General features: G+C 43.5%; 1 protein-coding gene across 8 annotated transcripts in view; it reads left to right on the top strand.

Moving 5' to 3' along the window:
• dgkza (diacylglycerol kinase, zeta a) overlaps positions 1–25,673 on the top strand; it is a 553,752-nt gene that overhangs the window by 320,080 nt on the left and 207,999 nt on the right. For 7 of the 8 annotated variants that reach the window (XM_087996765.1, XM_087996764.1, XM_087996762.1 and 4 more), the window contains 3 exons: positions 5,390–5,469; positions 8,396–8,440; positions 9,335–9,404. In XM_087996765.1, the coding sequence (XP_087852891.1) occupies positions 5,390–5,469; positions 8,396–8,440; positions 9,335–9,404 (195 nt within the window). The remainder of the gene's footprint in view (positions 1–5,389; positions 5,470–8,395; positions 8,441–9,334; positions 9,405–25,673) is intronic. The other variant, XM_087996759.1, reaches the window with a different exon arrangement.

The following is a 25,673-nucleotide window of genomic DNA, read 5'->3' as shown; positions in this document are numbered from 1 at the left end:
ATCCACAGCTGCTTTATCTATAAACCTTCCTTCCATCATAAGGTCATATGTGGGGATGTTCACTGATGATTGCACTATGTTCATCACTATTCACAACTTCTTAGGTATTGAAGCAACCTGTGTCCATTAGCAGCAAGACCTAGGTGACCTTCAAGCCTGGACTAATAACAGGCAAATAACATTTGTACCAGGCAACTACCAGGCATTGACCATCTCCCCTTGATGTTAAATGGCATTATCGCTGTTAATTGGCATTATCGCTGTTAAATCACCTACAATCAATAACCTGAGGCTACCACTGAATTTGACCAGCCATATAAATACCATGGCTGCAACAGCAAGTCAGAGGTTCAATCTTCTTCTGTGAGGAACTCATCTACGAACTTCCCAAAGCTTGCCCACTGTCTGTAAGGCACAAGTCAGAAGTATGATGGAGTATTCTCCATTTTCCTGAAAGAATGCAGCTCCAGCAGCACTCGACACCATCCAGGACAAAGCAGCCCACTTCATTGGCACCTCATCTTACAGTTATTCCCTCCAACACTGCTATGCAGTGGCAGCAGTCTTTATTATCCATAAAAAATGCATTGCTGCAACTTGACAAAACTCCTTAGACAGCACCTTCCAAACCTATAATGTCTTCCGTCTAAAAGGTCAAAGCAGCAGATGCACAGGCACACCCGCACATACAAGTTCCATTCACAAACACACCACCCTGGCTTGGAACTATTTTGGTGTTCCTTCACTGTCACTGAGTCCTACTCCTGGAACTCCTTCCCTCGTATAAAACAAACATACATATGAATTAGGAGCAGGAATATGTCATTCACCCCAATGAGCACGCTTCATTATTCAGTAAAGCCGTGGCTGAGCTGACTGTAATCTCAAAATCACGTTCCTGACCGTGTCTGATAACTTTTCAGCCCCTCGCTCACCAAGATTCTCTCTGCCTTTGCCTTCAAAGTATAGGGAGGAAGTTCCTGACCCTCTGAGAGGAACCTAAAGCAGAACTGTGGGCCAGCCTACAGCACATGGAGTGCAGAGCTGTTCAAGACGGTGACTCACTTACCATCTTCTTAAGGGCAATTAGCGATGGGTAATAAATATTGAGCTTGCTGTGCTTGAACTGGTCTCATCACATGAAAGGATAGAAATAACATAGCATGTTGCAGTCACAGGCTGACTTTTGCAAGCATTAAGCAGTGTCTGTGGCCAAGAACAGACTGATGTAGACACCATTCTCCTCTTGTATGGATGTTTGGCCAGTTCTGTTTTACTTTGACCAGTGTGAACAAGGTTGTAGAGGTCAAGAAGCACATCATTATTCAACCCACGGTTATAAAACTTTTAGCAGCAACTTGTTTAATGTCTAGTTTACAGCACCATAGAGACTTAATAACTATGAGGAGAGATTTATTTCAACATCATGGACTTTTATTATTTCATAAAGTACACAACATTGCCATCCTATATATATTGACAATAATTTACTACCTCTGCTGGTTAGCCAAGGAAGAGTTATTACAATGTTGAACATGTAAGTTGGGTTTCTGAGCTGCCAGTGATACTGGGATGATGTCATTCTACACGCTTAAGACAGCCCCTGATAGGGCACTGGAATAAAAACACAATCAAATGGTTAAAATAAACAACTTGTCCTCTCCATCGAGGAACTGAACCCTGATCTCCCACGTGACAGGCAGGGATATTAACCACTAACCTAATGAATAAAACGCAAACGACCTGATCCAGTTTGGAGTCAAATCTACATAGTCAGACATGTTACCCAGTGCATCAGCTGAACCACTCAGTCTTCACAATGTCTGTGACCTCTTCCAGACCCTAAAATTCGGAGAACTCTGCGTTTCTCCATCTCTGTTTTCATGTAGATTCTCTGTTTCCTCCAACAATTAGCACTTGTATCTTGAGCCAGTTGACCATGATTTCTGGCATATCTTCCTCAAATCTCTTCACTTTTCTGTCTCGTTCACTCCTCCCTTAAACATACTGTTTGAAATTCACTTCTTTGTTTGACCTTTTTGCCAAGTCTCATAATATCTCCTGTTGCCTGATTACAATACAGTGAAATGTTGAAGGATGTTATAACATGTTAAATGTACTGTTTGAATGGTGCCTAATGTATGTTTGAATGTAGCCTAATTCGCAATTCCATTGTGTAACTTGGGGGAATATTTACGCTGTAAGAATCCCTTCCTTCTTCCATTGTGAATGCCCACAATGCAGATTCCAGAATAATTTCTTAATTTTAATTCAAACCATGATTGTTTTTGTGAAACCGTTAACAGCTGCCCTGGATGCCACACAGAATTTAGGATTAATTGTCCAATGTAGAGGTGAAAGAATTAGCTCAGTGTTCTAAAATAAAAGCAACCTGAACCAGTATTTCCACTCCTGAGATTGGCTCCCCCTATCCCCACCCCTCTTCCTGAAGAAGGCTTATACCCAAAATGTTGACTTCCTCACCTCCTGGTGCTGCCTGGCTTGCTGTGTTTCTCCAGCCTCCTGCCTGTCTACTTAGAATTCCAGCACCTGCAATTTGTTTTTTGTGTCTAACTAAGTACCACTGCAAAGTCTCTTCAAAGGATGCCCACTATCAAGAAGTTGTCTGCCTCCTTCGGGCGTGAACTCTGGGTTCATTTGTTACTACCATCCCGCCGTGACCCACCACTTGTGTTCACCTATCACTACCTCAGCTTTCCGACCATCTCCCCAACCATAACCCAGCCCCCACCTTTATCTGCAGCTCCCCGTAACCCCACCCCCAGTCCTGAGGAAGGCTTACACCCAAACCGTTGACTTCCCCACGTGCTGATGCTGCCTGCTTGCATGTTCCTCCAGCCTTCTGCTTGCCTACTTTAGATTGAAGGCTCAGTTTGAAGATCTCCCATTGCTCGTAGTAGCATCAGTTTCATGTGAACACTGGCAATTTTGATGGACCATTTGAAATGCCTATCAAAGTATAAACCTGGTAGTGATGCTCCCTTGCGGAGCAGGGAAGACCATCCAATCTCCATGTGATATTTTCTTCAGCACCATGGTGGGTCTTGCCTAGGATTCCGGGTGGGGTAGGGTTTAGGTCCCTGAGCCCAGAGCTGTGAAGTGGACTAAGTGGACTTTGTCGCAATTTCTATTTTTTTTATTGTTTGTCTTTATTATATGATGGTGGAAGCACTGTTATTCTGAACCTTTTTATTTTTTTAAATTTATTTCTATGATTTTGTACTTTTGAATTTCAGTAATGCAGGACTTTTTCTTTATTTTCTAATTTTTCCCTAAGAATTTGTACTCCAGAATCTGTACCTGGCTAAATATGTACAGAGGAACCTCAATTATCCAAAGGATGCAGGTGGCGAATGTTTCATTCAGTTAATGGAATTCGGGATAATTGAATACTGGATACCGTATTTAACCAAGCGTTGGGAGCTTTGCCAGATAATCTGATATTCGGTTAATCGAATGCTGGATAGTTGAGGTTCCTCTGTACCTAAGATGGAGCCGTAAGTGGTGACTTATAAACTTTTTACACTGTACTCACCTGAGTACGTGACAATAAAGCTAATTCAACTCAATCTATATCATGCCTGCAATGTGTCTTGGTGTGAGATCCGAAGGGTTAATAAGCTGGAGGCTGTTAAACCATGCTTAGCTGCTTTGAACTGATGGCTTCAAAATAGACCTGGTCAGGTATTGATGGGTCAGTAATTAAAAATAACATTGCAGCCAATCTGACTAAAGCTTTGTCTAGCATAGTCAGGCACTGTTTGTTTTAGAGCAGAAAGTGCTTGTGTTGAGAAATGTGCCTTGTGACAGATTTCAGCTTCAGGAGTCAGAGGAGCAGGAACTTCATGTTTATGTTGTGGCTGTGGGGTAATTTACTCTCCTTCAAACTGCGCTGCTGGGCCCCTTGAGAGCAGACTATTTGCTTACAGTGTTGGGGAGGGGGCAGGGCGAAAGCACAGACGCAGTTACAAACAAATGGTAAAAGTAGCTTAGACTTGAGTGTTTTGTTACTTGAGGTACACATTGCACCCAAGTTTCAGTTGTCCTCCTTCCCATTGGATGTGTCATGTAAACATCCAAGGACTCGGTTCCACTGGATGTTGACAAATAGGCCAATGTCACAAAGTGGGCGATAAAATTAAGGGTACATTTGTCCATGTTAGCCCAGTTCTCTGAACACCAGTGTCCCTACATTTCCCCCCAGTGCCTCCTAAAATGGGTGCCAGAAGGAAAGGTGAGGTGTTCTTACTGGTACGTGTATAGCCAGATAGGATTCCCTGTTTAGCAACTTCTTCAGTAAAAGGCACCATTAATGACTTCAGTTCCAAATGAGAATAAGGTTCTGTGAACGCAGCATTAACAGAACATGTAGTTACTGCTGTAACGGAAACATTAATCAATTCTTCAGAACCACAAAATACTTAATGCTAGTTTAAGCCATTATTCATTTCTCAGTACAATAGGAAAAAGATGACAGAAAATGCATATACTGACTCTCCTGTCCAGGAGGTGGTGTGTGATACATTGACCCTCTGACCCAGGCAGGGTGATGCAGTATGTTAATCATCCACTGTAAAGGGGGGGCGGGGGGGGCGGGGGGAGGTGTTGAGGGGGGCTGAGTAGTATAATGACTGTAAGGGAGGTGGTACCATGTGTTGACCCCCACCCTGGGGGTGTGCAGTATATTGACTTCCCCCACCCTGGGGTGTGCAATATATTCGCCCTGGGTCATGCTGTATATTGACTTTTCCCACCCAAGGGGAGTGCACTATATTGATGCTCTTGTTCTCATAATATGATTTGATATGATTTATCTTTAATAAGTCGATGCTAACTCAACTAAATAAACCTGCATTTTTCCATGTGACTTAACTTTATCCCAAATAATTGTTTCTAGAGGGCTGCTGAAATTAGATTGTAAATATTTGCGGGTTTTACATTGTAATGACGTGGCATCTAAAAGTTTGGAAAAAAAAATAGCAGGGCCAGCCTGTTAGTTTACAGCCATCTGGTATCACTTCTCGCTTCTGTATTCAAAGGTTATGAGTTTGAGTCTCTGACCTGACAAATGAACCCCTGATCCAGGCTGTCACTGGGGCAGTATTGAGGGAATGCTACACTCCTGGGGACCTTTCAGAAAAGCCCTTATACCAGGGCAGCTCTCTCAGATGGATCTGGAAGGTGAACTGGTTGTTATCACATTGCTGTTGGTGGAAACCTTCTGCGTATAAATTGGCTGTTGCATCTCCTAAGTTGACGGCAAGTCGTTCGAGACATCCTGAAATTGTGAGAGTTCCTGTAGAAAGTGCAAATTGTTCTCTTGCTGTTACTGATATTTTATTGGAGCCTTTTCTGTTCTGTCTCACAGCGGTGCCCCTTGGTATCATTGTCATCCCTGGCGACAGTGACCTGGAGATCTGCCGCACCCATATTGAAAGGCTTCAGGAGGTACGTTCTAAGGCATTTGCTTATCACTCAGGCAGGAAAGATTTACGGTTGCAGTGAGATATGCTCTTGCTAACAATGCAAGTCATCTTTAAAAGGAATTGATAGAGAAGTTTCTGGAGAAGCAGGAAACTTAACATTCTGTATTACCGTTTGAAGTGATTGTCAGTGCGATTGAGGACAGCATGGTGGCACGATGGTTAGCACTACTGCCTCACGTTGCCAGGGACCTGGGTTTAATTCCAGTCTTGGGCAACTGTGCAGATTCCATACAGAGAGTCTCCACATGTCTGCATGGATTTACTCCGGGTGCTCTGATTTATTCCCACAGTCCAAAGATGTACAGGTTAGGTGGATCGGCCATTTTAATTTGCCCATAGTGTCCTGGGGTGTGCAGGTTAGGTGGATTGGTCATGGGAGATGCAGAGTTACAAGAGATGGGGTAGGGGAATGGGACTGGGTGGGATACTATTTGAAGGGTCAGTGTGGACTTGGGCTGAATAGCCTGCTTCCACACTGTAGGGATTCTCTTGAGCTCAGAGCAGGACTGTTGAAATGTGAGTCTCTGGATGATTCAGGAAAATTAGAGATGAGAAGGTTGTCACCAGCCCATTAGAGGGAGGAAGCATCTTGGCTCAGATGTGGTATCTTACTGACCGTTCCCCACCCTGCAATACAGTTACATAGGAATCAAAGGAGACCACTCAGCCCCTTATGCCTGTCTTTTATGGTCCTGAGCAAAGGCCAATTCCTTCTCAGAAGGAAAACTGATTAAGCCCAGAAACTGCACTTTTGTAGTCTTGGGAAGAGTTGGCCACATGAGTTCTTGTTGTGTGGTTTACAACCAGTGGGCGTTGACTGGATTAAAAAAAACCGAATGTAGCTTAAAGTTTCCAACTGATGAAGAAAAGCATCTGTAAATTCAATCTAAAGTAACAACTTGTTTCAATTTTCCTTCAGCCATTTTAAACCTATTCCCTGCCCTCTTTCTGAAGGTCCCTCCTGTTCCCAGATGTCTGATCAATGATGCCATTTTTGGAAAGATGGTCCCTGGTCAAAATGTTTCACTTAAGAAAATATGAAGCAGCAGAAGAAGAGTTTCACTCACTCTGGTGGAACTCCTGGAAATGTAACTGAGCGGGCAGACAAAGCTGGGTCCCTAAAGATATCCTCTGACTAGGGGAGAGAATGCTCCTGTCCAAATGTTGGCCTCTGGCTGTCTTTGAGCAGCACTTTGAGATAACAAAGTGCAGGAAGAACAGGGATAGCAGTCAGGGAATGATCTTCCTTTGGAACATGTCACTTAATGTATGTGAATAGTGTTTTCTCTACTTTCTGGCCTGGAGGAATTGCTTGCTTATTTGTTTTTTACAATTAATATGTATTGACATTAAGGTAATTGAGTGTTGGTTCAAATAATATAGTTCCATTACTTTTATTAAAATATTTTTAGTGTGACTGAGTTCTAGCAATTCGAGACCTTTGAAAAAGGAATTATTTTTATGTCTATGTGTGCTTTTGTTTTAATTTGCACATCTAAGAGATGGCTGGATAGCAGGCAGAGTGCAGGGACAAGTGCAGAATGTTTATTTGGCAGTTCGTAGCAAAGATCCCCAGGGGTTGGCGTTAGGTTTCGTGCTTTTTTTGATATCTCAGGTTGTGGACTTGGTTATGGTGGCATTTGATGTTTGCAGATACTCCAAAGCTCGGCAAGGTATTAAACAGTGAAGAGGACAGTGCGGATGCCTGGGGAACAGACAAATTGATAAAATACTCAGACGTGGTGAAGAAATGGGACTGATTTTGAAGGAAGAATAAGAAGTAAAAACAAAATGGTGCAATTTTAAGGGGTAAATGGGGAGACAGAGACCAGATTTCATTTATGGTGACAGAACATTTTGGTAAAACTGTTGTAATAATGTGACCTACTTAACTTTATAACTAGAAAATAGAGCACAGAAGCAAGGAAGTTATGGTAAAGTTTATAAAAATCTGGTTTGACCTCATCTGACGTATTATATTCAGTTGTTGGCACCACTCTTTGGGAGAGAGTGGAGATTTGTTTATCCAGAAGTCTGTCTTCCCTCGTCTGAGGACCAACAGGGCTTGCTGTCGTTGTTCTCCTTTCGAGTAGAGAAGGTTACGGAGAGAGTTGAAAGTGATGTTCACATTGCACTGAAAAGGATTAGCATCCCAACTAACTACATGGTTCTGATAGAGCAAGATTGCAGTTGTAGAATTAGCTAGATGCTTCATTTCATATACTGGATCATGCAGAATCGCTCATTTGGTGAGGAGGGAGCTTTAGTTTTGTAGATAATTATCAGGTCACCAGGTTTGCTGTTGACCTGGGGTAACTCTGCGTTCAGTGGTCAGGTTGCTGGAAGGTTTCTCCTCCCCTTTCCTTGTGCTCAGCTGGAGTTGTGTGGATTGGTGACCACTTCACTGAAAGGTTGCATCTGTTGCGGTTAATTTTAGATCTTGTGATGTGTGCAGTCCAGGCAGGATGACGCCAAAATTGCCGAGGCAGATACGTAAATGTTCCTGTGCCAGCTGTGACTCAAGCTGACATCTCATGGTTGCCAAGAGCCAAACTTACAGACCCATGCCAGCAACATGCAGTCCGTATCCTGCCAAAGCTGCCTTAAGTTCTCAATGACTGCCCTTCCTACTCCATATCTCTTGTCAGACACTGCATAGTGTCTATTGCCCAGAAGGTAATGCGGCTGCACAGCTGGGATCCACAGCCTGATTCCTTAAAATACCTCAGTCTGGCGACCCTTGCATGTTGCTGACAGAAAATTTCTACCATATTATTTAGAGCTGATACTTGTGTCGGTATTCTTTTTAAAATAAAATCCTATTGTGATGGGGGCAGCCGTTATCCCCGAATTACTGATGCAATGCAAACTGTTCTGCTCTTCCACAGGATTTACCCCTGGTTCATCCCTCCCTCCAGCGTTTGGTGCTGCAGGTTTGTGATCCAGGGATGCAATTTAATAACGTGCTGACCTTTGTATACTGTTGTCTAATGCTGTTCCTGTTCTGAGTGTGAAACACACCTGCAGGCATGCTGTGACTGCTCTTATGATTTATGTATCGTGTTTGCATGTAAAGAATGTGAATATGTAATCTGTCTGTGAGGGGCTTGGTAGCCATCGGCCCTCTGGTATAAAATCAGTAAGAACATTGCAAGATAATCCTTTAGGTCTTTTTAAACAAATGCCCTCCATAGTAGAATAAAACATGTTGGTGTTAAGAATAAAGACAAAGATCACAAACGTTTAGGAATTAATTGTCGATCCTCCCTCCAAAGTTCCTTTCTCCACAGTGTCACAGTATTAATGGCTGAGCTGTTGATGTAGTTCATCAATGGGCCTGCTCACCTAAATGATGCTTCAGTCTCACCTCGATTGACAGGAAGAGATTAGTGCTGTAGCCAGATTCTCTCGTAGAATCACAGATGCCTGACTGCAAAGTCAGGGTTTGCTTCTTCAGGTTCATGGATCCACCAGCTGTTTTCTTGAAAACGCACAGTTCCTCACGTCAGGCTTATCTGTTTAAATTTAGTGAAAGTTCTTGGCCTTGTTTTTATTGGTGTTCACTCTCTGTCTGAGCATGGTCTCTTTATTGGTGATGCTGGTTTGTTTTGTCCTCCTGCCCTTGGTGTTTGTCTCAGAAATTATGTTCCTTTTACTGGGCTGTCTGAGGTGGGGTTCGAATTCCGCACTCTCTCTCTCTCTCTCTCTCTCTCTCTCTCTCAGCTAGAAACACTGCCACTAAAGGAAAGGCTTGCTCCGTTATGCAAGTGTCTTCTCAAATAACATCCTTGCAATTCTTAACGGGTTCCTTTCCCCTCTGTTAACAGGAGGATGATGGCACCAAGTCTAGGACCTTGTCTTCACAGAAGCTATCACCTAAGTGGTGTTTTCTGGACTGTAAGTATCCATTTGAAATTGATGATAAATGTGGAAGTGTTCCAGTGTAATTGTATCATCCAAATATTTAATCGTTTAGAAGACACTGTAAAGATTCATTTTTTGTGCTATTCTTGACAATGGGATCACCGTTACAGCACACTAGTCGTGCACAGGACAATTCTAAGCGAATAAGCTGTTAGACCAAGGAATTAGAAAATGTAAACATGTGGGCCCTTTAAAGAAGAATTTCAGCAGAATAACCTGTTGAATGCTTCGCTCACTGCTATAGAGAGCAGACAGCACTATTCCCTAAATGGCTCTGTGGTTCTGCAATTGGTGTTAATGATCCGGAAATAAAAATAGGTAAGTAGTGTGGCAGCTACTACTGAACATCAACCTGAATTGTAGAGGACCTTACCGTCCAGAGTTTTGTTTCTTGACCCAACTGATAATGTGCATCACAGAAACAAATTACTCCAGCAAGAAAATACTCAAAAGTTGTCGCATTAGCAGGGCTCCTGTACAGAGCATACCTTCAATAGCAAAATATAGAATTTATTCTGATTTGAAGCTGTATGAAGAGATGAGGGTATGTGGGAGTATTCCTTTATTATCGCTCACAGAGCAGTTGAAATTGAATCAGCTGCAGTACTTATTCAGATCTCTCAAAGATAATGCCAAAGGATGTTGCAGGTTACAGAGGAACATAGATAAGCAGCAGATCTGGGCTGAGAGGTGGCAAATGGATTTTACTGTGGACAAGTGTGAGGTGATTCACTTTGGAAGGAGTAACATGAACAAAGTGTACTGGGCTATTGGTAATATTCTTGGTAGTGTAGATGAGCAGAGAGATCTCGGTGTCCATTTACATAGATCCCTCGAAGTTGCCACCCAGGTTGATAGCTTTGTTAAGAAGGCATATGGTGTGTTAGCTTTTATTGGTAGAGGGATTAAGTTTCAGAGCCACGAGGTCATGCTGCAGCTGTACAAAACACTATTGCATACAGTTCTAGTCACTTCATTATAAGAAGGATGTGGAAGCTTTGGAAAGGGTTCAGAGGAGATTTATTAGGATGTTGTCTGGTATGGAGGGAAGACTTTATGAGGACAGGCTGAGGGACTTGTGGCTGTTTTTGTTAGAGAGAAGAAGGTTGAGAGGTGATTTAATTGAGATATTTAAGATAGTTAGGGTGGACAGTGAGGGTTTCTTTCCTCGGATAGTGATGGCTAGCATGAGGGAACATAGCTTTAAATTGAGGGGTGATAAGATGTCGGACAGATGTCAGAGGTAGTTTCTTTACTCAGAGAATAGTAAGGGGCCCGCAACAGTAGTAGATTTGCCAACTTTAAGGGCATTTAAGGGGTCATTGGGTATACATATGGATGAAAATGGAATAGTGTAAGAAAGATAGGCTTCAGATTGGTTCAATAGTTCGGCGCAGCATCGAGGGCCTGTACTGCCCTGTAATGTTCTATGTTCTAAGAGTTTACCGAAAGAGGAAGGTTAGATTAGATTAGATTAGATTAGATTACTTACAATGTGGAAACAGGCCCTTCGGCCCAACAAGTCCACACCGCCCCGCCGAAGCGCAACCCACCCATACCCCTACATTTACCCCTTAGCTAATACTACGGGTAATTTAGTATGGCCAATTTACCTGACCTGCACATCTTTGGACTGTGGGAGGAAACCGGAGCACCCGGAGGAAACCCACGCAGACACGGGGAGAACGTGCAAACTCCACACAGTCAGTCGCCTGAGGCGGGAATTGAACCCGGGTCTCTGGCGCTGTGAGGCAGCAGTGCTAACCACTGTGCCACCGTGCCGCCCACATGCTGTGCTTACTCAGTGCCTTGCAGATGCCACGAAGTGAAGCTTCACACGCAGCCACAAGATGGGGTTATTCGCAAAGCTTGATTTGGGGGGGTAACGTTGCAGACTCTGTAAAGGAAGGAAGTGACATTATATTTAAGCAGGATTTTTGATAAAGTACCACATGTCAGGGAGGCTAATAAATTAAGCGTCCATTATGTTGTGGGTATGATATTAGCATGGGTAGAGGACTGGCTGACTTATACGAGGCAGTTGGGAGAAAGGGACATTTTCAGGATGGTGATCTGTTACAAGTGGAGTGCCACAGGGACCAGTACTGAGGATGTTGTTATTTAGAAATATGTTGATGATTTAGAATTAGGTTATTTGGCCTATCGAGTCCACACTGATCCTCTGAAGAAGCATCCTACCCAAATCCAACCCCGTCCCTGTAACTCTGCATTTCCCATGGCTATCCCATCTAACCTACGCATCACCTGGACACTATGAGCAATTTAAAATGCCCTATACACCTAACCTGCACATCCTTGCACTATGGGAGGAACCCGGAGCACCCAGGGGAAACCCACACAGATAAGAGGACAATGTGAAAACTCCACACACAGTCGCCTGAGGGTGGAGTTGAACCCTGGTCCCCAGCGCTTTGAGGCAGCAGTGCTAACCACTGAACCATGAATGCTGGTTGGACGACCAAAGTGAATATACTGAAGGCATGTTTGTGGATGACCTGAATATCAGTAGGAAGGCAAGTGGTGAGGATGACAGAGTCTGCAGTGGAATATAGACAGGTTAAACAAATAGGCAAAGACTTGGCACATGAAATATAATGTGGGAAAATAGGAGATTACACACTTTGGCAAGAATAATGAAAGTGCTGAATATTATTTAGATGGAGAAAGACTACAGGGTAAAAAAGGGATGTGAGGGTCCTAGAGCATGAGTCACGAAAAGCTAGTAACCAAGTTCAGATAATAGGTAAAGTAAGTGAGATGTTAGCCTTTATTTCAAAGGAAATGGAGTACAAAAACAGGGAAATCTTGTGAAAACTAAACTAACTTTTTAGTACTAGTACTAATTTAGTACTAGTCAAATCATAGCTGGAATACTATTAAGAGCAGTAGAGGTAATCCAGAGAGGGTTTACTAAGGTGTACCAGGTGTAATCTTATAATACACAAAACAATACAGCACAGTACAGGCCCTTCGGCCCTCGATGTTGTGCTGGCCTTTTATCCTACTCTAATATCAGACTAACCTACATATACCCTTGATTGTACTATGTTCCATGTGCCTATCCACCAACCTTTGTGTCAGAGGCAAACTTACTAACCCACCCTTCCACTTCCTCGTCCAAGTCATTTCTCAAAATCACAAAGAGCAGAGGTCCCAGAACTGATCTCTGCGGAACGCCACTGGTCACCCAGCTCCAGGCTGAATACTTTCCATCTACTACCTACCTCTGTCTTCAATGGGCCAGCCAATTCTGTATCCAGACAGCCAGATTTCCCTGTATCCCATGCCTCCTTACTTTCTCAATGAGCCTCCCATGGGGGGGCTTGCTTAAAATCCATGTACACCACATCCACTGCTCCACCTTCATCAATGTGTTTTGTCACATCCTCAAAGAATTCAGTGAGGCTTGTGAGGCATTACCTGCCCCTCACAAAGTCATGTTGACTATCTCTAATCAAAATATGGTTTTCCAAGTAATCGTGAATCCTGTCTCAGAATCCTCTCTAGTACTTTGCCCACCACTGACGTAAGACTGACTGGTCGGTAATTCCCAGAATTATCCCTATTCCCTTTCTTGAACAAGGGAATAACATTTGCCACCCTTCAATCATCTGACATTACTCTAGTGGACAGTGAGGATGCCAAGATCATCACAGCAATCTCTTCCCTCACTTCCTGTAGTAACCTAGGGTATATCCTGTCTGACTCAGAGGATTTATCTATCTTTGTTTTTCAAAATTTCAGCACATCCTCCTTCCTAGCGTCAATCTGTTCCAGCATATCAATCCGATTCACGTTGTCCTCAGGAACATCAAAGTCCTCTCAGTAGTGAATACTAAAGCAAAGTATTCATTAGGAACCTCCTTACTTCCTTCCATCTTGTTCCCTCCACTATCCCTGATCGGTCCTACCCTCACTCTGGCCATCTTCTTGTTCCCCACATAAGTGTAGAAGGCCTTAAAGTTTTCCTTAATCCTACCGACTATGTTTTTTTTCATCATGCTCCCTTCCAGTTCTCCTAAGTCTATTCTTCAGTTGCTTCCTGGCTACCTTGTAATCCTCTAAAGCCCTATCTGATCCTTGCCTCCTCAACTTTAAATAAGCTTCCTTCTTCCTCTTGACTTGATGTTCCACGTCCCTTGTTACCCATAGTTCTTTCAACCTACCATTCTTTCCTTGCCTCAGTGGGACAAACCTGTCCAGAGCTATAAGCAAGTGCTTCCTAAACAACTTGCACATTTCTGACACGCATTTCCCCAAGAACATCTCCCAATTTAGGCACCCAAGTTCCTGCCTAATAGCATTGTAATTCCTTCTCCCCCAATTAAATACTTTCCCATACCATCTGCTCCTATCCCTCTCCATGAGTATAGTAAAGGTCAGGGAATAGTGATCACTATCACCGAAATGCTCTCCCACTGAGAGATCTGACACCTGACCTGGTTTGTTGCCAAGCACCAAATCCAATATGGCTGCCCCTCAAAACGGCCTATCTACATATTGAGTCAGGTACCCTTCCTGACAAATACTGCTTCAGCCAAACTATTTGAACTGAGTAGATTCCAATCAATATTAAGGAAGTTAAAGTCACCCATGACAACAACCCTGTTACTTCTGCACATTTCTAAAATCTGCCTCCCAATCTACTCCTCCCTATCTCTGTTGCTATTAGGGGGCCTGTTGAAAACATCCAATAAAGTGACTGCTCCTTTCCTGGTTCTGACTTCTACGCAGAGACAAACCCCACTCAATGACCTCCCATTCTGCAGCTGTGATACTATCCCTGATTAGCAATGCAACTCTTCTACCTCTTCCAAGTCTCTGTAATGGCCACAAGTACTGATCCATTCATCACCTTAATTTCTGATACTACTTGTATTAAAATAGACACAATTCAATCATCACACTGATTGCACGTTTGCCCTATCAAATGGTTATCCCTCCTCACAGACTCTCTGCACACTGTATCTGGCTGTTCACTACCTACCCCAGCATCTGGTCCATAGTTCAAGTTCCCGCCAGCCACCCTAGTTTATATCCTTCTAAAGAGCTCTAGCAAACATCCCACCCAGGATATTAGTGCCCCTCCAGTTCAAGTGCAACCTGTCCTTCTTGTATAGGTCCCACCTTCTCCACAAGGTATCCCAATGATCCACATATCTGAAGCCCTCTCTCCTACACCAGCCTTGCAGTCACGTGTTCATCTTCACACATACTCTGTTCCTAGCTTCAGTAGTACGTTGGACCGGTAGCAATCCTGAGATTACTACTCTGCTCATCCTGCCTTCTAGCTTCCAACCTAACTCCCTATATTCTCTATGAGGAGAGGTTGAGGAGGTTGGGCTTATATTTACTTGAATTTAGAAGAATGAGAGGAAGTTGGTGGTGGGCAAGTTGTTGGACGGAATCCTGAGGGACAGGATGTACTTGTATTTGGAAAGGCAAGGACTGATAGTCAGCATGGCTTTGTGCGTGGGAAATCATGTCTCACAAACTTGATTGAGTTTTTTGAAGAAGTAACAAAAAGGATTGATGAGGGCAGAGCGGTAGATGTGATCTATATGGACTTCAGTAAGGCGTTCAACAAGGATCCCCCTGGTTAGCAAGGTTGGATCTCATGGAATACAAGGAGAACTAACCATTTGGATACAGAACTGACTCAAAGGTAGAAGACAGGGTGGTGGTGGAGGGTTGTTTTTCAGACTGGAGGCCTGTGACCAGTGGAGTGCCACAAGGATCGGTGCAGGGTCCTCTACTTTTCGTCTTTTATATAAATGATTTGGATGCGAGCATAAGAGGTACAGTTAGTAAGTTTGCAGATGACACCAAAATTGGAGGTGTAGTGGACAGTGAAGAAGGTTACTTCAGTTTACAACAGGATCTGGACCAGATGGGCCAATGGCCGGAGAAGTGGCAGATGAAGTTTAATTCAGATAAATGCGAGGTGCTGCATTTTGGGAAAGCAAATCTTAGCAGGACCTATACACTTAATGGTAAGGTCCTAGGGAGTGTTGCTGAAACAAAGAGACCTTGGAGCATAAGTTCATAGCTCCTTGAAAGTGGAGTCGCAGGTAGATAGGATAGTGAAGAAGGCATTTGGTATGCTTTCCTCTATTGGATAGAGTATTAAGTACAGGAGTTGGGACCTTCATGGTGTGGCTGCACAGGACATTGGTTAGGCCACTGTTGGAATATTGCGTGCAATTCTGGTCTCCTTCCTGTCGGAAAGATGTTGTGAAACTTGAAAGGGTTCAGAAAAGATTTTTTAGATTAGATTAGATTACTTAAAGTGTGGAAACAGGCCCTTCAGCCCAATAAGTCTGCACTGACCCTCTGAAGAGCAACCCACCCAGACCCATTCCCCTACATTTACCCCTTCACCTAATACTATGGGCAATTGAGCACGGCCAATTTACCTGACCTGCACATTTTTGGACCGTGAGAGGAAACCGGAGCACCCAGAGGAAACCCACACAGACACGGGGACAATGTGCAAACTCCACACAGACAGCTGCCTGAGGAGGGAATTGAACCTGGGTCTCTGGCACTGTGACGCAGCAGTGCTAACCACTATGCCACCGTGCCGCCCAACTGTGCCACCGTTGCCACCCATTACAAGGATGTTTCCAGGGTTGGAGTATTTGAGCTATAGGGAGAGGCTGAACAGGCTGGGGCTGTTTTCTCTGGAGCGTCGGAGGCTGAGGGGTGACCTTATCGAGGTTTACAAAGTTATGGGGGGCATGGATAGGGTAAATAAGCAAGTCTTTTCTCTGGGGTGGGGGAGTCCAGAACTAGAGGGCATAGGTTTAGGGTGAGAGGAGAAAGTTATAAAAGAAACCTAAAGGGCAACTTTTTCACGCAGAGGGTGGTGCGTGTGTGGAATGAACTGCCAGAGGAAGTGGTGGAGGCTAAAGGCATTTGGATGAGTATATGATTAGGAAGGGTTTAGAGGGCTATGGGCCGGGTACTGGCAGGTGGGACTAGATTGGCTTGGGATATCTGGTCGGCATGGACGGGTTGGACCGAAAGGTCTGTTTCCATGCTGTGCATCTCTATGACTCTATGTCACAGGAACAGTGACTTCTGCCTTCCTGATGTGTTGAAATGGGTCCTGACTCCTTCATCATGACCCAATGGCAAGGGCACAATGCCAAATCTGAGGAGTGTAATTAAGATTGAAAGAGGATGAGGAGGAATAGGTCATCATGAGCATGCACGGAGCAAAGTGTGTGTAGGTGGGTGATATCATCACTGACATCACCAGAATTTTGACCCAATGGCAGTGGAGGAACACTGATATATTTCCAAGTCAAAGCAGTGTGGCTTGAAGGGGATTTTGTGGGTGGTGTGTTCCGGTGGATCTATTGCCCTTGTCCATACAGATAGTGGTTGGAAAGTCAAACGAGACATGGCAAGTTTCAGGACTGTTTCATAGGCGATACATACCGTGCACTGGTAGTTGTGGAAGCTATGAATACTTGAATTTATAGATGTGGTGCCGATAAAGTGGGCTATTTGCCCTGGATGGTGTTGAGCTTTTTGAGTATTGTTGGAATTGCACACCCCCCAGGCAACTGGGTAGTATTCCACCGCACTCCTGAGTTGTGTAAAAATGAACTCTGCGAATGTTTATAGTATTAATGGTGGGAAAGCTTTTAGGAATGCTAGTTCAGCACAACATTAATGGTGACTTGGGCAAGTACAGTTTGATTAACAAAAGCCAGCATGGATTCATTAATGACAAGAGAGTTAGAGTCATAGAGATATACAGCATGGTCCAACTCATCCAGGCCGACTGGATATCCTAAATAAATCTGGTCCTATTTCCAGCATTTGGCCCATACCCCTCTAAACCCTTCCTATTCATATATCCATACAGATGCCTTTTAAATGTTGTAATTGTCCCAGCCTTCTCCAATTCCTCTGGCAGCTCATTCCATACATGTACCGCTCTCTGCATGAAGAAGTTGCTGCTTTGGTCCCTTTTAAATCTTTCCCCTTTCACCTTAAACCTGTGCTCTCTAGTTTTGGACTCCCCCAACTCAGGGGAAAGACCTTGTCTCTTTGCCATATCTATGTTCCTCATGATTTTATAAACCTCTGATGCTCCAATAAAAATAGCTCAGTCTATTCAGCCTCTCCTTATGGCTCCAACCCTGGCAACATCCTTGAACCCTTTCAAGTTTCACAACATCCTTCCTCCAGGAGGGAGACTAGAATTGCACGCAGTATTCCAATGTGGCCTAACTAATATCCTATACAGCCGCAACATGACCTCCCAACTCATGTACTGAAAGCACTGACCAAATGCCATCTTTACTATCCTGTCTACTCGTGACTCCAATTTAAAGGAACTATGAACCTGCATTCCAAGGCCTCTTTGTTTGGCAACACTCCCTAGGACCTTACCATTAAATGTATAAGTCCTGCCCTGATTTGCCTTTCCAAAATGCAACACCTCACATTTATCTAAATTAAACTTCATATGTCACTCATCGGCCCATTGGCCCATCTGATCAAGATTCTATTGTACTCTGAGGTAACCTTCTTCGCTCTCCACTACACCTCCAATTTTGGTGTCATCTGCAAATTTACTTTACCTCCTGTGTTCACATCTATATCATTCAGATAAATGATAAAAAGTAGTGCACCCAGCACCGATCCTTGTGGCACAGGCCTCCAGTCTGAAAAGCAACCCTCCACCACCGCCTTCTGTCTTCTACCTTCGAGCCAGTTCTGTGTCTAAAAGTTAATTCTCCCTCTATTCTCTGTAATCTAACCTTACTAACCAGTCTATTATGAGTAACCTTATCAAACGTCTTACTGAGGACCATATAGATCATATGCACCACTCTGCCTTCATAAATCCTCTTCATTACTTCATCAAAAAACTCAATCAAGTTTGTGGGACATGACTTCCCACGCACAAAGCCATGTTGACAATCCCTGATCAGTCCTTGCCTTTCCAAATTCATGTAAATCCTGTCCCTCAGGATTCCCTCCAATTGCCCACCACCGATGCCAGGCTCAGAGTTAGTGAGATAAACTAACTTGATTGTGTGTTTTAATGAGATAACACTGTTGTTGAAGCAGTGTGATTGATGTGTTGTACACGGACCTTTGAAAGGCATTTGATTGCCAAATTACAAAGTTGTCAGTAAGGATGAAGCCCCGTTGGATAAAAGGGATAGTGGGACCATGGACACTCAGCTGGCTGAATGGCGAAACAGTGAAGTGGTGAGTGGTTATTTTTCAGACTAGCGAAAGGTGTACAATGGGCCCAGGAGTCAGTATTAGAGCCATTGTTTCCTTTGAGTAGCTAATGGCCTGAACTTGGATGTCTAGGGCACAATTCCAAAAGGCGCACATGACCTGAAAGTATTGTGAATCATAAGAAAGATACTGATTGGCTATAAGATTACATTGATTGGCTAGTTGAATGGACAGATATGTGGCTGCTTAAACTGAATACAGAAAACTATGAAAAGTCACATATTTTGGGAGTAAGAATGAGCAGCAACAAAATTTTAAAAAGTACAAATCTGAAAGAGGAGCAGGAACAAAGGTACCTGGGGTTGTCTGTGTACAAAATCATTGAAGATGGCAGGACATGCTCAGAATGCGGCCAAGAGTGTAAGCAGGATCTTGTAAATAGAGATAGAGAAGACAGACCGTTTGCAATTTTACAAAACTCTGGTTCAGCCTCACCATAAGCACAGTGCAGTTCTGGACACTGCGTTTCTGAGGGATGTGGAGGTTTTAGAAAATATACAGAAAAGATTTATATCAATAACTCAGAGCTGAGGGCCCTCAGTTGTGTGGGTAAATTGGATAAACTAGGTGTGTTTTCTTTAAAGATCAGAAGACTGGGAAATGATTTGATAGAGGTGCTCAGAATCATGAGGGGTATAAACCAGGAGAAAATGTTCGCATTAATGGTCAAGATTCAGAGTTAAGATGATGAGTAAAGGAAGCAAGGACGTGTGGAAGAGGCCTTTTATGTAACAAGTATTTAGGAACTGCAGTGCGTTGTCTGAGGGTATGTTGGAAGCAGATTAAATTGTGGTTTTCAAAAGGAGGTCAGAAAACATCTTAGGAGAAAAACGTTGGGAGATAACAGAGAAAGAAAACACAGGAGATTGGTCAGGGTCATGGTGGGCCAAATGCTGTAAATGTTCTATGATTCAGTAATGACCCTAAGCCCAACACAGTGCCCACAAATGTGAGGTGCAGGGAATCAGCTCAAATCGCTGACAGTCTGGTGAAATTGTTAAGAAGGCCCTGCCAGATTTAAGTATAAAAGGGTTTGATTTGACAAGAGACTGAATGTTTCCAAAGTGGCTTGGCTCGTTTCCATTCTGTATGAGTAAATGCACTATTGTTCTGGACAATTCTCGTCATATTCACCTCTGGCCCTAATTTGATGGTGGGGAAGGTGGAGAAGGAGGGAGGAGAGGGGGGTAGTATGTGTGGGAGGAATACTGGAAGGAGGACAAGTTGGGAATTTTCTCTTGAGAGCAAGTTTCAAGCTGATTCTCAATGATTAAGTGAGCCCAATGTCTAGACAGCTGCTGACCTAACTTGAATAGGTCTCCCCAGTTACTGGAGAGATCTGGCTCACTGTTTGGAACAATTGGTTGTGGCAGAGGTGGGGTGGGGGCAGATTTGAAACTCACCATATACATTGAACAATAGATCTGAAACTCTCAATGCTTTAGTGAGGGAGACTGCTGCTTGTGATAGATGTGGAGAACATGTTCTATTCTCAGAAGGTTAACTATGGAATTATTACAACATATTATATCCATCAGCATACAGGCCTGGCAAAGTATGAGTTTCCAAACTGCCTCTGTAGCACATTGAATCATTTCAGCCTCCCATTTCTTGTCATGGTAGTTTTCCACTCCTTTTGAATTTCGGTGGCTGGATAAGTCTCAAGCGCGCCACTAAGTATCACAACCCACCTGTGTGGACTCTTCCCATTTCTCTGCAGAGCCGCACTCTCGTAATAACTAAAGGTCGGGCTCCTTGTATTCAGTCTAAGTGGGAGTTTTCAGTTTGTTCGACGTCCATGCAGCTAGAGAGCACATTGTGAAGAAGGGAGGGTAACCCTAATTGAAGGATAACCCATTCAGTCATTGGAAAATCCAAAGGCACGTGACCCCAGAACGCATCTACGCAGTCAGTGATGACAGCTGTCTTTACTCCTAGCTAGGGGACCTGCCTGCAGTATAGAGAAGTTGAGACATTGCTGTTGATTAAAGGAATCTATTGTCAAAGGTCTGCTGCCATTAGTGAGCTAGGAGTACGGGAGTACCCATCTGGATGAGCTTGTGTTCATAAACGTTCATGTTTTAGGTTCCTGAAGCAACTTAAATGTGTGATACATCTTATTGTAAGGACATTTTGTAAAATGTTTTTGCTTTAAGTTAATTTTCTTTCATTGATCTCCATTAGAAGTCATTCAGTATGGATTGAAATGTAGGATGCACAGTGTCTCCTTGTTGTATTTGAATTTTGTTTTTGCATGATATTTTCCAGGATGTTTTGTTTTATTTCTGACAGACTAATAATTCAGTGAGACACTGAGTGACTTGTGAATGTCCATCTCTGGCAAATGGAAGAAGATGTTCACCAGATGTTCTTTACCCGTTGGCAGTGCCAACTTAGTGGGGATTGTGAGGTGACATGTGACTCATTGCATAAGGCTTCTTGCCTTTGGGAGCATTGCCTTTTCTCCAAAAGGCATGTTATTCTTCAGCATTCTCATGGGTTAGAAGGGGCTCATCGATGACACCTTGCTATACGGAGTCATTCACCCCAGAAATAGCCCAATATCCATCACAGCCAATCTGCCCCTGCTTGTCACTCCCAAATACAGCAACTTTTGTACCCCACACTGACCTCACAGTGAATCACTGAAGTAGCTCTAATTCTTTCCAGTTGTTCTGTTGCCTTGTATGAATATGTGAAAATCAAAATGAGAATAAATAAAACAGGAAGCTCGCTTTGATGTTCGATGATTAAGAAGTATAATTATCAACTGTTTTTAGAAGAGAAAAGAAGAGAAATTAGTTAATTTGGCCAGTGTCCTTAATGAAGTTCAATGAGACGAGAGGACAATGGAAGTTTAAAAAAAAGACATGCGCAGACTGCACCAACTAAATTAAAACACCTTCACGATGTCGTGGTAGAAGATTTCAATGCCACTGAAGGTGCTCCAGCTATTTTTCTATTGTCATCCTTTGCCTTGGGGCCAAGATGGAGATAAATGAAAAACAGAATATGAATTGTAAAATCAAAGCATTTCTGAAGTGGGTGTCAATGTAGGCCAGTGAGCACAGGGGTCTTTATGAGCAAATGAGATTTGGTGTGACTTAGGACACAGACAGTAGAGAAGAGTCTCATTTATCAGCATGCTAGCTCTGGGTGATCTGTTCTGTCCATGTGTACAGCTTCTAGGTACCTTTTCCCCCCCAGTGCTCAAGGAGAGGCTCCTGTCTGCATATCTAGCAGCAGCAGCTGCTGAATGGAGCAGGCAATCCTGTTGATCTGGGCTCGGTGCAACCTGAGAGCTAACTGGCTTGGCTTTGCTGAGATTTTTATTTGCTTTTGAGTACTGGGATTGGGAGTCAGGAACAGGTTGTAAAGGTGCCAATCTCCACTCAATCAGCTGGAAACAGATTTGTTCTTTGAGCAGATACTTTGGGCTATGCTTTGACCCTCAAAAAATAGAAACTATCCCCCTGGGGAAAGAAGCATTCCTCCATCTTTTCTTGCATGAGTACTTAGAAGCTAAGGCCTTTCTCCCTCCAGGGTATTGTTCCGCTTTAACGTTGACAAAATGGATGCCCTCATAAATTATCATAAACCTTTGACCTTACGGGTCAGTCGGATAGAATCCTTTTAATGAGTCTGTGGGAAGCAGCCCTCCAATAGACGCTCTGTCTGCTGTCGTTGAATGTGTTCTTTTCCATCCATATACAGCCAAAAGGTTTTAAAAAGATATTTCCAGAGACTTGTCCCATTTGCTGATGTGTTTCAATAATTACAGGTTGCCCTTGAGTTTAAAAGATTTCTGAAAGAATGCATGCTTTAACTTCTGACTCATTTATGGTCTAATAAGAACTTAGCAGCCAAGAACCATTTGATTTGATTTATTAATTTGCTTCAATGAACACAGCACACTTATAGCACTGGTGTAGTCTCAACTGCTTGAGAAACAGTAATTGTTAAAACTATGGCTGGTTGAGACTGTGGTTTAGCTCAGACTTCATCACATTTCTTGACCTTAAGTGTGTCTCGTCTTGACTAACAGCTGTGGCAAATCACACATCTCAACCTGACCATCCGTCAGAAATTTCAGATCCACTAATTGCTGCTCTTTCACTCGACCTAGTTTCCCGTTGTCCTGAGACTGTGTCGGGGTGAACCACAGTGGCAGTTGGCCCTGGCAGCCTGTAATCAGTTAATATTTTCCAGAGAGTCCCGATAGTTACTGACTTGTGGTAATGAGAAATTGTAACCACTGCTGTTCTCCGAATTCAACATGATTAAACTTATCCTTTGTTATTTGACTCCAAATGTGGGATGGGGAGGGAGGTGGGATAGGGGTAGACACACTAGCTGTTATGTTGGTGTGTTTTGATTTTCTGTGGAGCCCTTGTGTTCACGATGCAGCACGGGTTGACATGTTGGTTTCCATGGTCCGTGTTCCGGGAGAGAGTGCATTAAGCCTGAGTAGTCCTACACATTAGCTATGAGCTAGATAAAGCTTAGGAATCCAACTTAAATTAGTCAATTCTAAACTGAATCGTAGATAAAATGTAGCCTCAAGACACAAATCAGTGTTTACGTGTGACGTTTAACTTTTTCTTGCATTTGCTAGAGAAGTGCTAACAAGAGGTGCTCTGGTTTCCTCCCACAGTCCAAAGATGTGCAGGTTAGGGTGGATTGGCTGTGCTAAATTGTCCCATAGTGTCCAGGGATGTTCAGGTTAGGGTGGATTAGTCAGGGGTAAATGTAGGTTAGGGAAATGGGTCTGGGTGGGTTACTCTTCGGAGGCTCGGTGTGGACTTGTTGGACCGAAGGGCCTGTTTCCACACTGTAGGGATTCTTAAAAAAAAAGTAGAATGTGAGTGTGTTATCTGATTGTTGGGAACAGTACACTATTTTGTTTCCTAGTAAATATAAAGTCAGTAAAGTCGCCGTAGTCCTGTGATGCTGCATTCTTGTCAGGTGCTGGTTAAACCTGAGGGTTATTGCTCCTCAGGTAAGGGGAAAGGTTGAGAAGAGGATTCTTTCATGGTAACTTCAACCATTGCAGGAATTGAATCCAAGCTGTTGGCGTTGTTCTGCATTGCAAACTGAGCCAACTGATCCCCACTAGTAAATATATAAGGCGCTTAACTTCAGTGCATGTGGCCTGAACTGTGTTGGGTTTGACGTGTTTGTTGGCAGCCAGTACAACAATACAGATCTGGTTGGCACGTTAGTTGGAGACAGCCCTCTGACTCAGAGTATGGGAGGAGCGTGACAAGAATGTAAAAGCAGGGGTAAGTGGGATTTTTGAAAATATGTTGAAATGTTCAAAGTTTGTGCGAAGATTTGTCGCTCGGGTGCTCATTGCTGTGGTTCTGTTCGCCGAGCTGGAAGTTTTTGTTGCAAACGTTTCGTCCCCTGGCTAGGCGACATCATCAGTGCTTGGGAGCCTCCTGCGAAGCGCTTCTTTGATGTTTCCTCCGGTGTTTATAGTGGTCTGTCTCTGCCGCTTCCGGTTGTCAGTTTCAGCTGTCCGCTGGAGTGGTTGGTATATTGGGTCCAGGTCGATGTGTTTGTTGATGGAGTCAGGAATGGACCCGGACCATAGAACAGGCTGTCACCATAGGACAGAACAGGACAACACACTGCAAAAAAATGGCACTAAAAGAAAAAATGGCCAAACTAACACACAACAAAGAGGACACTACAACACACACCTGGGTTAAAAACCTCTCCCACAGACAGCTCACAGACATGGAAAGAACAATACTGGCCAAGGGACTCAACTACAACCACAGGGACGCCAAGACAGCAGACTTCCTAGCAGCACTAGAATGCACACTCAGGAACAATGGGCTGACAGAAGAGACACAACAAACAGTGAGACAAACTGTCGTACCTATGATAATAAGGAAAAGACAAGCACATAACCTCAACACCAAGGAGAGGGAAGCACTGAAATCACTAAGAAACGATAAGAACATAATCATACTACCAGCAGATAAAGGCAGAATGACAGTCATCCTAGATAAATCAGATTACATCCAAAAAGCACAACAACTACTTGCAGATACCAACACCTACCAAATGAAGGAATTTGACCCCACACCACAACTCACCAATAGGATAAATAACACACTAAGGAATCTACAAAAAAACGGACAGATAACCAGAGCTGACCTACAAAGAATGAAACCAGAAAGCAACAACACCCCCAGATTCTATGGATTACCTAAAGTGCACAAACCAGACATCCCACTCAGACCCATAGTATCACTACCAGGGACACCATCATACAAACTGGCCAAAGAACTACAACAGAAACTGAAACACCTGATCAGCGGATCCAAACACACTATACAATCAACACAGGAATTCTTGGACATCATCAGAAATATACACATAGACAAAGAAGAAACCATGATATCATTCGACGTGACGGCACTGTTCACTTCGATTGACAAAACCCTAGCCAGAGAAACAATAGCCAACCTACTGGACACACAGAACAGTAAACAGGACGCTGAACCTATCAACAAAGACGGCATACTTAAACTACTGGACTTGTGCCTCACAACACACTTCACATTCAACAACCAGATATACGAACAAATCAACGGAACACCCATGGGATCATCAATCTCGGGACTCATAGCAGAAGCAGTAATGCAAAGGTTAGAACAAACAGTCTTACCGCAAATTCAACCCAAACTCTGGGTCCGATATGTCGATGACACCTTTGTAATCATTAAAAACACGGAAATAGAAAAACACCGGATCATCAACGCCACACTCACAGGAATCCGATTCACGAGAGAAGAAGAAAAGGACAACCAACTCCCATTCCTAGACGTGATGGTACAGAGAACACCAAACGGAGAATTCACTACAAGGGTATACAGGAAAGCCACACACACAGACCAAGTCCTAAACGATGAAAGTAACCACCCCAACACACAC

Source organism: Chiloscyllium plagiosum, unplaced genomic scaffold (genome assembly GCF_037043375.1).
Source record: "Chiloscyllium plagiosum isolate Xiang-an unplaced genomic scaffold, Cpla_swu_hap1 HiC_scaffold_18, whole genome shotgun sequence".
In the NCBI taxonomy this organism is placed as follows: Eukaryota; Metazoa; Chordata; class Chondrichthyes; order Orectolobiformes; family Hemiscylliidae; genus Chiloscyllium; species Chiloscyllium plagiosum.
Note: the sequence above shows the minus strand (reverse complement) of the source record. Positions and strands in the feature narration are given on the sequence as shown.